At 38.3% G+C, this 17954-nt stretch overlaps 1 protein-coding gene across 14 annotated transcripts in view; it reads left to right on the forward strand.

Moving 5' to 3' along the window:
* The window catches only part of LOC126320910 (tight junction protein ZO-1), an 839027-nt gene that overhangs the window by 764691 nt on the left and 56382 nt on the right, over window positions 1-17954 (forward strand). For 12 of the 14 annotated variants that reach the window (XM_049994135.1, XM_049994262.1, XM_049994195.1 and 9 more), the window contains 2 exons: window positions 3298-3506; window positions 6865-7205. In XM_049994135.1, coding sequence (XP_049850092.1) covers window positions 3298-3506; window positions 6865-7205 — 550 coding nt within the window. Of the gene's footprint in view, window positions 1-3297; window positions 3507-6864; window positions 7206-8160; window positions 8321-17954 lie in introns of all 14 variants that reach the window. The other 2 variants (XR_007558731.1, XR_007558696.1) reach the window with 1 other exon arrangement.

Here is a 17954-nt window from a genome sequence, read left to right on the forward strand (position 1 = left end):
CTGTCAAGTTCTTTTTAAATTTTGACCCGGTTCTGTAATCAATAAAATAACATCATTTACTGTCTCAACCTGTGAAGTATCACTTTGTTTCTTCCTTGCCTTCTGGGTGCTTCACATCTTTTTCTTTTTTTCTTATCCTTCACCCTCCCTCTCCCTGGCAGTGTGTCATGAACAGTAATGGCACTGTCATCCTTTACTAGTGCACAGTCAAAATTATTTCTGTGTCTGTGGATGGCTATTTATGTGTAATAACATTCTGAGTTCATTGTAATAAAAAGTCTTTTGTACAGTCATAAGCATGTGTAGTCATCTTGTACACACATATTTCGTTTAGTGGATATCAGTATTAGACTGAATGAAAAGCTTTTATTTAAAAGTCTCAAAATACCTAATACGTGATGCTTTGGACATCATGTGCATACTGGTTGGTTATCCCATTTCATTCATTGCAACTTGACAACTGATTCCACACATGCGCAGAATCCATTCTTCCTGATGAGGTGGTTCTGTGCAGTCCCACTAGTACCATAGATGGGAACCAAATTGGAACTTATGCCAATTCCAATTAATAATCCTCAAACAAAATTATGATTTAACAAAAAGTGATTCGTTAACATACAGTCATCGGCTACAAATCCCTCAAGGATTCAACCATTTATTTCAGTCCTTCAGTTACTCTCGTACTGCCCAAGATCTTTCAACTTCACATTGTAGTTGAATAATATCTGGTATAACCATAGGAACCTCTACTAATCTCTCCAGAAATTAGCAGAACCAAATTCTGTTTTGAACTACAACATTCAAAGGTAGCAAAGCTCTCAAATTGACTTACCTCACCTCATAACATCAACCTACTGTGCCCAGACTGAAATATTCCCACGATCAGATAACTTTCCTATACTCTAATCAAAACAATACTGCTCATTAGAACTATGTTAAAATTTTTGAGAGACATTAAAATTAACAAATAAATAGTGATACCAGTATTTTTAAAAATTACGTTATTGTAAGTATATCTTCTCAGCGCCAAGGTGTGACACGACATATTCTCTTTGCCACTCAGGTGGCTGCACAGTTCGAGACACCCAACAGCTCGCAGGATCTCTTTATTCACCTTTTATCTACAACACGTTTGCACAAGAATTTATAAAACATAACCACAAGTACATAACAGCAACTAAGTTTTAATTAAGACTCAATGTACAATTGATATCTAAATAAGTTAAGGAGGTATCGTTCATCGTGAGAAAACCACCACTTATTTTGACATGTCACAACTCGAGGATGTCCGCATCTTCCTAATTTGCATAATGTATGGCCACCTCTTTTCCGTATTTCTGTAGCTCATTATACCTCAGTAATAACTGTGACAATAATTTTATTGTGGTAATTGATTCTAGTCTCAAAGAATAAAGTATGTTTCCATCATTTTTGGGCTTAAAACTGTGTGTTATAAGTAAATTTCCCTTATGTATGTAGAATGGTTTATTAGGAAGCTTTGCCTCTACCATCACTCACAAAATTATAGTTTGTCCAATCTGTTGTAGGACGACTGAAATCTACTCCGACTGTTAAGTTACAACAGGGGACTCTAGATACTCTGGAAGTCAGTTTTGTCTGAACATTTCTGTTAGCCCTCAGTACTTTTTGGGGGCTTGCATCTTTCAGCTCTGTGGCACAAGTCTAGAAAGTCATGACATCGGTTGTTCTAAAGTAGTCAGAAACTGTTATCGAAGTCCCCACTCGTCTCAGAACTGTAGGTTCACAGTCAATTCTAGGAGGACTGCTGCTTCATAGAAACAGGAGGAGTACGCCCAGTTTTTCCTGCCTCACATGCCAGTCACCTTGACGAAACAGGGTATAGGCTGCGAACTCGAGCTCACTTTAGCATGTCGAAGGCATACTGATCTGTGCATCTCATCCTCTCTCGTACTGCCACATCTGTGGGAGACACAGTTACTCACTTTCTGTTCAGAGTGCTGACTACTTCTGTAGTCCCCCAGTTCTATATTTTCTTTAACTTGGTACAGGATGTTGAACATTTACAGGCAGAGTTGTTTCACATTGGTCTGTCGGTAAAGGGCCTGGGTTCCCTACTTGGAACACCCTCGAGACACTGTATTTACAGAGCAGAGCACTTCTGCTAATGACCCACCTACCCTTTTTATGGAGACGCAGCAGTACCTGTCAGAGGGAATAGTACTTGAGGTCCCGCTTTAAGGGTAGCTTCCCCAAAAATCTTCTCTTTGTAGTTTGGAGTGTCTTAAAAGATAAGCAAGGTACCTTTCTACTGTACACATATTGAAACCATCACATTTCACACCAGAAAATGGCTGTCCAGCTCCACTTTCTAATTGAACTAAATGAGCTTAAATTCTAAATTTATAATAAATAAAAAATTGCACACAACAAGAGTTAATAAAATCAAATCTATAGTGACAATACATAAAAATTACCTTTTCTGACACTAGACAGGAATAAACATTGGCTAATGGTAATTTTATTAGAAATTCAGCTGTACAGAGCACTTAGTTTCTGAATCAAGTTGTAAAAAATCTGATAGACTTTTTAGTTGTGGATAAAGTACAATAAAGAGGATGTACGTCGCTAACAACATATATCAGTTCAATAGATCAATCTGTGTGCTTTCTCTTTGTGATGATCTTTGAACTAACTTGATGTCTGCTTTTGTTCTTTATTGTTATGTTTTCTGATCATGAAGCGAATAAAGTGTATCGTTACAGTAAAGTGGTGTCAGATGTTATTATTTCACCGTAATATCATTACTCGCTGCAAACATAATTATAGTAGTTACAGGGATGCAAGATGCTACTGCCATAGTTTGTGAAACAGATAAATGGTGGTCACAGCTCCAGTTTCATAGAAATTAAATTACCTGCAGCTTTGGTAAATACATTTTTATCCAATGGAAACACTGCAGCATACAAAAGATGAACACTTTCTTAAATTTCAAAAAAATGAGCATGTGTACCATAAACTAAAGGGAAAAAAAATGTGGCATTGCAACTGTCAGACGCTGTATCTCCAGTTGTTTGCTCCATTAGTTTTCTTCCTCCTATATAATGGTCAGTAATAATAAAATTTTGACCCATTAAGAAAAATTTCAGTGCACATTTGGTAGCAGCTCCAATATCACCATGCACAGCCATAGTTTGATTATTTCACGAAATGTATTTCAACCATATATTTGGCTTCAGAGTAATTGTTTCAAAATTGTTTTATCAGCATTTTAAATTTTTAAAATTATAAACAGTTTTTACTATTTTATTCATACAGAGCAGCTACGATAGTGTGTCCTCATACGACTCCTACAGTAATCGTCTGGGTCCTAATGCACATGATGACCTGAAATGTAGTACAAATGGTGGCCCTCTGTCGCCAAGGAATCATGATCCATATAGATTCACGAGGTCGACAGCACAACCGATTAAAGTTAGCAACACAGAACCAAAGCCAAATAAACCGCCCGACTACAGTAAATACAGGTAAGTATTTAAAACTTTGCTATACAGTTTTGTAATTTTTCTTTGAAACATTATTTCGAATTTTTTTAATAATGATTTCATTTGTTGTTTTTACTGTCTTTTATTTCCAGTTATTCATCAGAACTCTTGGAACATTTTTCATACAGAACATATCATGCAACTTTTCCACTCCACAAAGCCTCTCGTATATTTATATCTAGCCAAAACACTTTAGTCTGAACTTAGTCTCTGCAACAAAATATTGTGTTAGTGTTCCTCAAATAACTTTTTCGTTTGTCATATATGCTGAGCTGTCATTAGTCAATTAAATTTCTTCAACTATTTGCCATTTGTCTACTTCTGTGTCAGCAGCACATTGTAATAACTGGGATTAGCCATTAGATTGCACAAAGGAACTGTGGTATATATTTTAAGTGTGTGCACATAACATGTTGCTGCTAACTGCCATTATTGAGTACAAATATATTTTTATCACTTGTATTTAGCTCCCTATCCCTATAGTTTTTCTGTCAGCTTCATTTAATGACATAAATTGTAGAAACTACATTAAGCTCCAGTTCTGTGTTTTGATTTTGTACCAGGAAGTCAATAATCCAAACTAATATAAAATATGGCAATGTGGCGATAAGTTTAATATAAAAATTCAACAGTATAGCTGTAGTGGGAATTTTATAACTGAACATCGCTGTTAGAGTTCCAGCTTGTCATGAAGACAAATAGATAGTGGTGCAGAAAGCTGCTGTGGGGCATATTCAACTAGAACAGTCCACACTGAAGTGAGTGTGAGCCCCTTGTAATCAATATTTGAGTTCAATTTGATGTGTGGTTCACTGTGTTCCATTATTGTATGTCTTTAGGGACAGCATTCTTACAGGAGAAAAAAGAACATCTCAAATTTGCCAATACATGTTTCATTTGCCCCTGTTAGTGTGCCATTTGAGGTTATAAAATTGTAGAGAAATGAATACATGTAAGTAAACTATGTAATTTTGTCACAGTCACTGCTCTTAGTATTAACAGAAGAAATTATGAATCATCACAGATTGTGAGCCATTATGAACACTATTTAATGACTTTTGTATTTAATGGTTTACCATTAATCTGCATCTGCAGAGCTTGCCACATCTTGGGGATTCCACTACAGTATTTTCCAGAAAATCCTCACTGCAATCAGTGTTGACTGTGAAATAATTTATCATGCCATGTCTGTGGAAGCTGTAAATATAAGAGGCTCATTATATTCCTGTGTGATTTGAAGTTGAAAGTTATTCGTTTAGCACAATGTTGAAGACTGATAATAAGTAGGGGCAAGAGAAAAATTGTTTTTATGACCATTTTCACCTCCCCCCCCCCCCTCCCTCTCCCCCATCCTCCCTGCCCCCTGTGTGTTTTCTTCCAATTTTGTAATAATTTTTTGCTAATTTTTATTTTAGTTTCTGACAGCTTATTTGTTAATTATGAACCATATCTTACTTATTTTTGTCCTATTTCTTTGTTTTCCTGTGATATGTTTCCCTGTGTTATATGAAAATGAAAAGTATACCCAATAGTTACATTATATTTTTTTGACAATGCAGATCACATTTATTTATGTTATTAAAAGAGTAATTTGTATCAAACCCATTGAATCTAATCTGTTAAAGAAAAAATAAATTTCAACAGAAAGCATTGTTATATCATCAAAGTTCTTTTCTGAGATATTATGCCACCAATCAATCAACACTTCACTTCTCTGTAGTGTACGAACAATCTCCCAGAGGCTGCAATTTGATGTGGAAGACGAACTGCTTGCAGCACAATACCAGACATTTGACAATATTTGCAGATCCTTCTGATTTGGAAGGTTGCTTTTCCACTAACTTATAAAGAGATTCAGAATATCATACATCTGAAATTTGTCATTCTACTTACACATAACGGACTCCTTGCCATGTCAGTATTAATAGAGTTCATCATTCCACGGTCAAAGTAAGAACCTGGAGCTATGAACAGACTTAATACACAGGTTTGTGGCCATAATATTTCATCTCAGTCCGAAGTATTCATCACATTATATTTCTCAACATGTTACCACTTTAACAAACAAATCCTAATGTTACCACAATAATGGAGCGATATTCATTTTTCTATTGAAATACAGGTATCAATTTTATCCAGTGATGTCAGATTTGTAAATGTTTTTGCACAACATATTTACAGAATTGATGTGGTTTGGGGAGCTCATTAATGTGGTGCACCAATTAAAATGCATATTTTTGCAGTGCATAAGTATATATACAAAAACCACAAAATTGGGGCAGTGCCCTCTGTCATCCAATCAGAGAACAAGGCATGTGATTTCATACAGACATGTTTCTGGTGGTAAAACTGAGAATGTTTATTCCAGTATTTATTCAATATTATCTTTTTTTATATTTTAAATGATGTTTGTGGTTGCAGCAAGATCTTTTGCATAGACCCAGCCTAGGTTAGGTTAAAAAGTGATCAGATGCCATGTTGTATTACCATTATGAAAGTGCTGTATTTTCCATATATATGCTTTCATACTAGAAATTATGTAGTTTAATTGATGCACCACATTAAAGATCTCTCAAAAACGCACTTTTTTTCATTAGGTTGTGCAAAAGTGTTGGGAAATGTTATGTCGGTGATGAACTGTTACTGAAATAGAGATTGTTGAAGTTAGGCTATTCTGTTTGATGTCACATCTAGAGCCATAGTTCTTTCTGTGGGAAACTGACTGTCATTTTAAGGTTATGCACAATTCTCAGCTTTTAAGAAAAAAATCAAAAGCCAATTTCAGTGTTTAATAACTATCAGTTAGCAATATTAGTAAACTGCATCCTTCAAATTTACAACATTTTTACATGGAAACAAGGAAAAATGAAATTCTGTAAAAACCATTAATTTTGCATTGAACCACTAAAAATCACAGATTTTTGCTTTACACAAAATTTTCCTGTTCCTTATAATTAGTGTGAAAGTAGCACTAGAAAAATGTATCTTGTTGCAAAAAAATGTTTATGCCTTGAGATGAGTATCTAATTCTGATGAAACCAGGTAGTTATGCTCTCTCTCTCTCTCTCTCTCTCTCTCTCTCTCTCTCTCTCTCTCTCTCACACACACACACACACACACACACACAGTTTCTCTAACTATGATTTATTTAGTGTTGACTATATTCTGGCACTATAATTATCATTTAGTAGTACAATGCTTTCAGTTAATGTTTTTATGCATAGTATCCAAAGTTTAGATACTTTCTCTTCAGTATTTAAATAGATTGTGCTGTATATAGATGTATCTGCAATTATATTGGCCACAAGTATGGTAGCAATAAATTGTTTAACCATTTCAGACCCAGTGATTATAACAAACCAATGCCCCCTCCAAAATCGGCCAATTACAAGCCCGTGCCACCTCCCAAGCCTAAAAACTACCGCCCTCCCCCTACTGACAATCAGAACCACTGGACACGCACAGCAGGAGATGGCAACTATGATCAGCACTCGGCTCACAAGAGTGGTGAGGCCGGTCTGTCCTCATCACCTGTGGGCGTCCTGAGGAATGACGATAATGCAAACATTCCACCAGTGGTGAAATCTGGCACTGCCAGCAGCAGTACATATCAGCATTCCAAGTCATATTCAACTGCTGGAAGCTTAGATGGTGCTACCTTCACTCCACACCAGAATGGAGGTAATTCTTGTACAACATATTAATAGTGTTTAAGCTATTTACTCTTTCCAGAATGAGAATAAAACTTATCATCACCAAAATTTTAATATTTTATTATCAAATGATGCAATAGAAATAGCTGTAGGACGTCTGGTGCTTAAATTTAAAACCGTTTTTGAATCTCCTCAAACCTCTGAAAATTAATTCTTCCTAATACTGGGAAAGGTCAAATAGAAAAATGTAACATTGATATGTAGTGAAGGAAAAGCAAAGTCCAGACAGTGGGTGGAGATTAAAGAAATAATTTATATTTTTACCTGTAAGAGTAGCTTAATAGTAAACATAAAAAGAAAACAAGAAGATTAAAATGTCACTTATAATTCTCATTATATGGGATACGATCATTGAATTACAAGTTGGGGCTATCTTAAAAGTGGAAAAATAGAATCCCCCCCCCAATCAGAAAACAAATTTGCCACATGGTAAGAAAACTTGATGCGGTTCATGCACTTATATGTCACAGTCCAGTCTCTGGCAAGACATTTCCTGCTCTCCATCACTTGCAAATCTTTCCTCATGCAACTAATTTCTCATATCTGCCATATAAATTAATTAAAAATATCCTGAAAGATTGAGACTCATCAGCTCCCTGCTACTCAGCCCCACTCCAATTGTTGTTTTTGTACGCGATTGGTTCATTTGGTGTACTGGTATTGTATGCTAGTTTCTTCCAGTAGGTAGCCTATATTTATGTCCTTGTGCTAAATTTCTTTGCATATTATAGCTTTTTTTATCGCTGTTCTTCTGTCAAGCACGGTTTATTTTGTAATTAGAGGAGTAAAGTAATAACTCACCATATTGCTGAGATATATGGGATGTCTCTCCCAAGAGCTGTCAGACTCATTTTCTATGGTATTTCAGCAGATATTTGCAATGCCATTAGTGCAATATTTGGTTTGTCTATCTGTATTAACAGGGTCAACAGAAAAACACGCCAGCAACAGCAGCACTGCTGAAACACAAGGGAAAGTGAGCCTGAGGATTGATAGGAGAGACACCCAGTAAAGAGCTCGATAGACAAACCTGGATGGGATTATTATAGAAGATCCAAAGATGAGCACCGTATATCCTCAAAGGTTACATTAAGTCTTCCAGTGTAAATGTACTGATGACACAGCAACTGCATGTAGTGCTGATTGTTTCACAGTGTTGCACAGCATTCTCGTAAATAGTGTATCATTGAAATATTATAGGCCAATTAAAATAAAATTTCTCAAAATTATGAACTAAACTGAAGTATCAATTGCATCTGTAACATGTAATTGACAAAAAACCATGCCAGACCTAAGAAAAACACTTTCCTTAAACACTGATGCACTTGATTCAAGTATTTTCAAAGAAACTTTATTTATTTAGCATGTGGCTACATCACAAAAAATAATATTACAATTAGCTCAGACTACAAATTAATATCCGGGTCACAAATACAGACTGTTTATTCCTTCCTCGTGACTTTGAACCGTGATAGGTCACAGGGAAAATGCTCGAAGGAAATTCTCAAAGTACATAGTGAACAGTCTGCTTTTCAGTGCCACACTCTCAACTTGGTGAGATTATTTTCATCCGTGTGTGGAAAGAGTCAACACACATTCCGTTGTTGGTTCTTGTTCAGTTAAGAACTAACCAGATCTTGACACTTCCTGGTAGATTAAAACTGTCTGCCAGACCGAGACTCGAACTCGGAACCTTTGGAAGGTAAGAGACGAGATACTGGCAGTAATAAAGCTGTGAGGACCGGGTGTGAGTCGTGCTTTGGTAGCCCAGATGGTAGAGCACTTGCCTGCGAAAGGCAAAGGTTCCGAGTTCGAGTCTCGGTCGGGCACACAGTTTTAATCTGCCAGGAAGTTTCACATCAGCGCACACTCCGCTGCAGAGTGAAAATCTCATTCTGTAACCAGATCTTGTGTGGCAATTCATAGCTAGGTGGATCGGTCAGTAAGCTTAGAACATTAAGTCATTCCAGTGTCACATTAATCAGCCATGTGGATCTCCAACAGTCATCAGTGTTATGCTAAAGCTATTTCCAACTCACATTCTTGCATTTCTAAGATTGGGAGATGAAAGCAAAGCCTACCTTTGCTGATGCTCAGAATGTCTGTGTGATCAAGGAGGTTAGGATTTTTCTGTAGTTTTTGTACTGCTGTACAAGTGTACTTTCCTGCTGCAGAGATGTGGGGTAGTGTGTGGCTAGGAATTGGTAGCTAGAAATTAGGTGTGGGTTTCACAGTACGAGTTCTGAGATGTATGGCATGATTGGCCTGTGTATTAACAAGTTTTGTGTGAGCACTATTCTTTCAGGCTGGTGAGCAATATTCAACAACAGAGTAAACTAGTCCCACAGCTGAAGTATGGAGTGTTGATGCAGTTGATATTCGTGACGTGCTACAGAGTTTCAGGAAGCTGTTATTTTGATTATTGATTTTGGCAGCTGTTCTCAATACTTGGTTTTTGTAACTGAGCATTTTATCAACCTTGACATCTAGATTTTTGTGTTTGTTATGTCCGAGTAATCTTCCTTCAAGGTGGACTGTGAGTTCTTTGTCAGCCATCTCGTTGTTTAGGTGAAACTTTGAGACTCTTGTTTTACCGACACTTGGTTGCAACCTTCATTTGTAGAAATGTTCGCCAATAGTCGATCGATCGTCGGTCAGTATAGATTCAGTAACATCAAGATCTCTATGCATTATTGCAAGTGCCCAGTCAGGTACCCAAACATGGTGTTTCCAGGCATATCTGATGTGTACAAACTGAAGAATAGGAGAGTGGCCAGAACAGATCCTTGTGGTAGCCCTTTGTTTAGCTTCATCTGTGAATTCATCTTGTTGCCCGTTAGTACCTGAAAACCTTGGTTACTGAGCATGTAAGTGATGTGATTGCCAATTTTTATCCTTGGGATGATTTGTAGAAATTTCTGTATGACACTATGTCTCCAAACAGTATCATATGCAGTTGTTAGTTCAATAAATGTGACTGATGATGAGTCCTGCCTGTTTAGCCTGTGTATTTTCAAAGATCTTGTAGCATTTTCTGTTGTACACCATTCTTTCCAGCGATCTATTCAGCATAAAAAGTAAAGCTATGGAGCGATAACTTTCTGGCCTGTCATTTGGTTTACCTGTTTTCAGTAGGACTACGACTTTTGCTCATTTCATTTCATGTGGTATGTTGCCTGTTTTCAGAATGTTTGTGAAGAACTCAAGCAGCCCTTATTTGCATACTTGCTGCAGTGCAAAAGGAATTTTGCGTAAATGCCATCAAAGCTTGGAACTTTCCTTGTTTTCATCTGTTTTATGACAGTCATTACGTCTTCAATGCTGAAAGGTGGAAAGTATTCAGTTTCAGCTTTGAAATCTGTTTTGAGTGCCTGTAATTTCTTTTTAGTCATAATAGTGTGTGCTTGGACATGAGGAAGTCTGGATGTAGATACAGTATTGGCTGCAACTTGTTTGTGGCAGCAGCATCATCCATATGATCTCATGGGGTGCAGCCACCTAGTTTTCTGGACAAAGACCAAGCTTTCCCACTTGACGTATAGAAGTTCAGGAATTCAACTATCTCAGTCCAGCCTATATGTCTAGCTGTGTTGATATTACTTCACAACTCATCTGCTGTTTAATGATTGCTAATTTCACAGAATTTGTGTATAGGTTTTCACACTCTTCTGTCCACTGGGAACAAACTTTTTTGCTATGCTAATTACAGTTTCAATGTACTGCTTGTAGTTTGAACTTGCTGTTGGGATCCATTCCACCCATTTATCCAGATTTTCTGAGAAGGTGTCCCAATTGGTCTTATGAAAATTCCAGCTGGGCCTTGGAAATACCCTTAAGAAAGGTATACTAATCCCAAATTCAAGAAAAATTGGGTGGTGTTGGATGTGCGGGAAGAGTCCTAGTACTTTTCTCGATACCAGAAATGGTTGACCTTTATAATCAGTTGAGACAATGCAAAGATCAGAATTGTGATTTGTATTCCAGCCACCAGATGTGAAAGTATCCAGATCCTTAGCACCTAAGATAAGAGGAATATCATGCTCTTCGGCCCAGCCCACCAAAGTGGTTCCATTTCCATTAGTGTGCCTATATTTTCATATTACATGATGTCTACTGAAGTCCTCCAAGCGGGTTGTGGGGTGGTTGTGAGTATCAACCACTTCAAAAGGCAAACTGGTTCCTGGAGGGTACAATCATTTCATCTACTCTTGTCACAACTTCTTGAGTACCACCAGCATAGTATAGCTTAGTTTGAATATAATATAATATAATAAGTTTTCTTGAGGCCGAGAATCTTATGTCCACAAATCAGCATGGTTTTAGCAAACATCACTCATATGAAACTCAGCTTGCTCTTCTCTCCCGTGATGTACTGTGAACTATGGATGAAGAGCAACAGGCAGAATCCATATTTATAGATTTCTGGAAAGTGTTGGACATGGCGCCCCATTGCAGGCTATTAAGGAAGGTACAAACATATGGAATAGACTTATAGATATGTGAGTGGATCAAAGGCATCTTCAGTTATAGAACCCACTACATTGTCCCTGACAGTGAGGGTTCATCAGAGACAAGAATTGGAAGAATCCTAAGGAAATGCAATCCGACAACAAAGGAAGTAGGTTACAGTACGCTTGTTCGCCCAATGCTTGAATACTGCTCAGCAGTGTGGGATCCGCACCAGGTAGGGTTGATAGAAGAGATAGAGAAGATCCAACGGAGAGCAGCGCGCTTCGTTACAGGATCATTTAGTAATTGCGAAAGCGTTACGGAGATGATAGATAAACTCCAGTGGAAGACTCTGCAGGAGAGACGCTCAGTAGCTCGGTACGGGCTTTTGTTGAAGTTTCGAGAACATACCTTCACCGAAGAGTCAAGCAGTATATTGCTCCCTCCTACGTATATCTCGCGAAGAGACCATGAGGATAAAATCAGAGAGATTAGAGCCCACACAGAAGCATACCGACAATCCTTCTTTCCACGTACAATACGAGACTGGAATAGAAGGGTGAACCGATAGAGGTACTCAGGGTACCCTCCGCCACACACCGTCAGGTGGCTTGCGGAGTACGGATGTAGATGTAGATGTAGAATATCATCAGGAGCATCACAGAGAAGTGTGATAGGACCACTATAATACTCTATACAGGGTGATTTTTTCCACCATGTACAAACTCTAGGGATTGATCGATGGCAGGATATGGAACAAATAAGGTCTAATGAGTATATGTACTGAAATGCATGGTTTCTGTGCTAGAGACCATTTATTCAGTCATACCTTCTTACAGAATCTGTAGACTAATATGCACTGTACCTTGCAGGCTGAATTACAGTATGTGTTGAAAATGGTTTTCATATACCTCAACACATGCGTGTACACATCGTTGCATGTTCTGTCTCACACATTCACATCGGCCAGGCTGCATCCGAACAGTGTCAAAGGCAGCATGAATTCGCTGCCCCAGTGTCTCCACATTTGGAATGGGCTCTCTATACATGATACTTTTGAGATGGCCCCATATCCAGAAATCACACGGGTTGAAATCCGGTGAACAAACAGGCCATGTAACTGGGCACCCTCATCCACTGCATCAACTAGGGAAGACCTGCTTGAGATGCATCTGTATGGTAACAGCAAAGTGGGCTAGAGCACCATCATGTGGCGGACTGGGTGGGCAGCAATTTGTGGTTTTTTGCTGATGAAGCTGTGTTGAATGGTACGGAGTTGAAGGTAAGTGACTGTAGGAGGTTACAAGATGATGTAGACAAAATTTCTGGCCCGTGTGATGCATGGCAGCTAGCCCTACATGTTAGAAAATGTAAGTTAATGCACATGAGTAGGAAAAACAAACCCCTAATGTTTGGGTGTAGCATTAGTAGTGTCCTGATTGACAAAGTCACATCATTTAAATATTTGGGCATAACATTGCAAAATGGAATGAGCATGCGAGGATTGTGGTACGGAAGATGAATGGCTGTGTTCGGTTTATTGGGAGAATTCTAGGAAAATGTTGTTCATCTCTAAAGAAGACTGCATATAGATTGCTAGTACAACCTATTCTTAATTACTGCTCAAGTGTTTAGGATCCGTAGCAGGCCAGAAGGAAGCGATTCAGAGGCAGGCTGCTAGATTTGTTACTGGTAGGTTTGAACAACATACAAGTGCTAAGAACATGCTTCAGGTTTTCGCCTTCAACTTGGCAAATGGTAGTGCTTGTGTCAGAATGTCAGTTGCTTGTTGGCTGGTTGATTTATAATTAACTCCAACCTTCTTCTCGTTAACTAGTTGATGACTGTAATAATAGCATGTCTCTCTGTGTTTAGAGTGCTCATGAAATCCTTATCCACTATTATCTCATAGTACCTTGATTATCCAGCTACTCATTGACAGCTAGAATGTTGCTCATGTATGTGGGCTCATACTAAATAGATGTAATGGGGATGTCGAATGAATATGAAGAGGGAATGGCCAAGTAGTGAAACGTTTCTTTGATCCAGAGGGAGGGTCACAGAAATATCGAAAAACCTGATCTGCCATGTGCTCAAAGGTATCCTGTGAAAGCCTGCTTACAAATTCTCAAGAACCAGTGTGAGGTGAGGAATCTGGCAATAGTCTATGATCTCCACGTGTCACTACCTCAGGTCTTTTGAGTAGAAGAATTGAATAATTAATGTATACACTTAGGCAGCAGTCATTCTGCCGAAGCTCCACACGTCACTGGAACAGGAGGAAACCCTGTTAACTGGTATGCTAGGAAATACCGTCTGCCATGTATTTCACAGTGGTTTGCAGAGTACAGATGTGGCTGCAGTGTCTTTCGAAAGCTGATCTAACCATACAGGTGATGTTGAAGCATATGTTTTACCTCCATTACAGAAATGGCAACAAACTGCTGTAACTTACTTTTCCACACATAGGCCCCATTAGAAACATCTGTTATTTTATTCATGGCTGTAATTTTCAACAACTGTGGAATATGTTTTTCTGAATAAAGCAGCATCTCTACGAGCATCAGTAACTTAGAGTCTTCGCCTATGTAATTTGAAATCATTAATTTACTGTGCCAATAAATTGTAAACTATTTAAGTGAGATGAACAGTGCACGATAAATCTGATATGTGTACATTGTGTTAAGCACATCAACTTGATCGTACACTATAGATCAGCTTACTGAGATTGTTTGAGTTTGAAAATACTCTGTCTCTCTTTATAGTCTTTGATGACATATCCAGCATTAGGAGAGGAAGCATTAGGTACAGAAACATGCTTCAGATGATAAGCTAATGGCCATATAACAAAAATTGTCGATGATTTTCCAACTATTTCTGAATGGAATTTACTGTTTTTAAAAATGGGTGATTCAACTGCTCTCCATCAGAGTTCAATTAGTAAAGATAGTAGTTTTGAATCTGTCATACCATGTCATCATCATCACAGTCTGATCTCATGCAGCTCTCTGTGGTAGTTTATCCAGTGTGAGCCTCTTCATGTCTGTGTAACTACTGCAACCTGTCTCCTTTTGATCTTGGTTACTATATTCGTCCCTAGGTAACCCTCTGCAACTTTGAACTACACAATTCCTTCCACTACCATGTGTCAAATTGACTGATCCCTTCTTTTAGACAAGATATGCCACAAATTTGTTTTTTCCTTTTTTTTGTTTGATTCAATACCTCTTCGTAAGTTACTCGGTTTATCCATCTAATCTTCTGGATAAAATAGAAAGAAACTTCCACATGGGAAAAATATATTAAAAACAAAGATTCCAAGACTTGCCAAGCGGGAAAGCGCCAGTAGACAGGCACAATGAAATAACACACAAACACACACACAAAATTACGAGCTTTCGCAACCGGCGGTTGCTTCATTAGGAAAGAGGGAAGGAGAAGGAAAGATGAAAGGATGTGGGTTTTAAGGGAAAGGGTAAGGAGCCATTCCAATCCCGGGAGTGGAAAGACTTACCTTAGGGGGAAAAAAGGACAGGTGTACACTCACACACACCCACATATCCATCCGCACATACACAGACACAAGCAGGCCTTTACAAATGTCCTTTTTTCCCCCTAAGGTAAGTCTTTCCGCTCCCGGGATTGGAATGGCTCCTTACCCTCTCCCTTAAAACCCACATCCTTTCATCTTTCCTTCTCCTTCCCTCTTTCCTGACGAAGCAACTGCCGGTTACGAAAGCTCGTAATGTTGTGTGTGTTTGTGTGTTATTTTATTGTGCCTGTCTACCGTCGCTTTCCCGCTTGGTAAGTCTTGGAATCTTTGTTTTTAATATAATCTTCTGGATACTTCCATAACCTCACATTTCATAAGCTTGTGTTCTCTTCTCAGTGTACTGCTTCTTCACTGTGTTTGATTTTGATACAATGCCACACTATAAACAGATACTTTCAGTAGGGGCTTCCTAAGGCTTAAATTAATATTAGATTTGGCAAAAGAACTCTTTTTAGAAATGCTTTTCTTGCTATTGTTAATCTGTATTTTATATTCTCTCTACTTCAGTCAGTTATTTCGCTGCTCAGATAACAAAACTCATCTAATACTTTAACATCTGACTTCCTAATTTAATTCCCTCAGCATTACCTAATTTAATTTGACTATATTCCATTACCTCTGTTTTAATTTTGTTTGATGTTCATCTTATGATCTCTTTTCTAGACACTATATATTCCATTCAACTGCTCTTCCAAAATCTTTGGCATCTTTGATAGAATTACAATGTTTCTGGCAAATCTTAAAGTTTTTGTTTCTGCTCCTGAGCTATGATTTCCTTTACAGGTTTCTCCTTGATTTCCTTCACAGCCTCCTCAGTGCACATGTTAAATAGTGTCGGGAATAGATTTTGACGCTGTCTAACTATCTTCCCAACTGTGGCTTCCCTTTCACATCCTTTGAAACTTACAACTCAGTCTGTTTTCTGTACAAATTGTTACAACATTTTGTCCCTGTTTCAGTAGGTGTGCAGGGATGAAGAGGACTCTGTAAGATAGGCTAGCTCAAAGAGTGCATCAAACCAGTCTTCAGACTGAAGACCATACCAGCAAACCAATAAATTATGGGCAGAGTCTACATCTGTGAACCGTGTTTTATTTGTCTCATAACATTCATAATATAGATGGTATGGTTCAGGTGCAGGAGACTCATCAAACAATTCTAGTAAGGTTTCCCCACAAACAGACACCTGAGGCTAATAATGATATCCTAATAATAATAATGATTATAATAATAATAATAATACAGTTCATTTTTTTAAAAATCCGATCCTAACTTACACATAGCTCAAATTATAAGCTCATTGTCCATTAATTGTTTTTTGGAATAGTAAAATATATAAATAGTTTTGAATAAAGAGGTGGTTAGTCATCAGCAGCCACAGAAACAAGATTGCTAACATCACTTGCTTTCAGGTAAATCCTTTTTCAAGCTAGTGCGCGCACACACACACACACACACACACACACACACACACACACACACACACACACACACACACACCTGTATAGTCTCATTGTGCTGGTTGAATATGCTATGCCGGACTGTAGTTCTGCAAGTAGACTGGAATGAGGGCTTGCGTCAGGTAGGGTGGATGAGAGAAGAAAGGAGATGGTGATCAGGAAGGAGGGTTTGGGAAGGGGTGGCTGATAGCTTCGAGGGAGACAGCAGACATGTGGGAAAGAGAGACTGGAGTTAGGAATGCAATACTCAGGCACTAGCACCAGTGAGTTTGAGCAGTTCACGATGACATTGAGTGAATCCAGAAGGAGTGACAAAACAGAGGAAGGTTAAACCATCTTTTGACTGTATAAGAGAATTGAAAATCCTGACCTCGAGAGTCCCAATCTCTTAAAATGTTCCATTTGAATGTCGCAGCAGCTATTAAGGGCAGTCTATTCAAACTGTTCATCAGCACCTTACAGAACACTGACAACTTGTGAAGCTTAGAAATTGAGAAAAATCTGCTGTTGCTGAACTCAAGCTTACTAGACTATTTTTGCAAGGATGGATTCTAGCTAATACTTCTGACTACTGGGAAATGAAATGAAATGATTTTATGGCATTGCTGGCCACGAGGGCCCATCTAGTGTTGTTTGGCCACCTTGCACAAGTCTTTATTTGAAGCAACTTTGGTGACTTGCACATCAATGGTGATGAAATGGTAATGAAGGCAACACGATACTTAGTCCCCAAATAAATAAAATCTCTGACCCAGCCAGGAGTTGAACCTGAGGTCCTGCTTCATAGACAGCCATGCTGACAACTCAGATATGGAGGCAGACAAACTACTGGTTCTTCATCGTCAAATAGGCTGTTGAAATTAGAACGTGTGAGGAACTTTAATACAGATACCAGAATCTACTCTTTAGTGCACATTCATTCAGTACTCAGTGGCATCTAAATGTACATCTACACCCCACAAGTCCCCTTGTGATGTGTGGCAGATGGACTGCTGGTAGCACTATCTCCTCTCACATTTTTTCCTGTTTCATTCACAGATGTCACATGGGAGGAACAATTATTGGTAAAGCTCCATAGCTCTGATTTCTCAGAATTTTTCAGCGTGAACATTTTGTGAGACATAGACTAGAGGTAGTAATATGTTACCCAGCTCTTCCCAGAACATAGTCTCTCGGAATTTCAATTGTAAATCTGTCCAAAATGCGCAGTAATGCACTAACAGTGTCTGCCACTGGAGTTTGTCAAGAATTTGTG

This window comes from Schistocerca gregaria, chromosome 1 (assembly GCF_023897955.1).
Source record: "Schistocerca gregaria isolate iqSchGreg1 chromosome 1, iqSchGreg1.2, whole genome shotgun sequence".
Classification (NCBI taxonomy): Eukaryota; Metazoa; Arthropoda; class Insecta; order Orthoptera; family Acrididae; genus Schistocerca; species Schistocerca gregaria.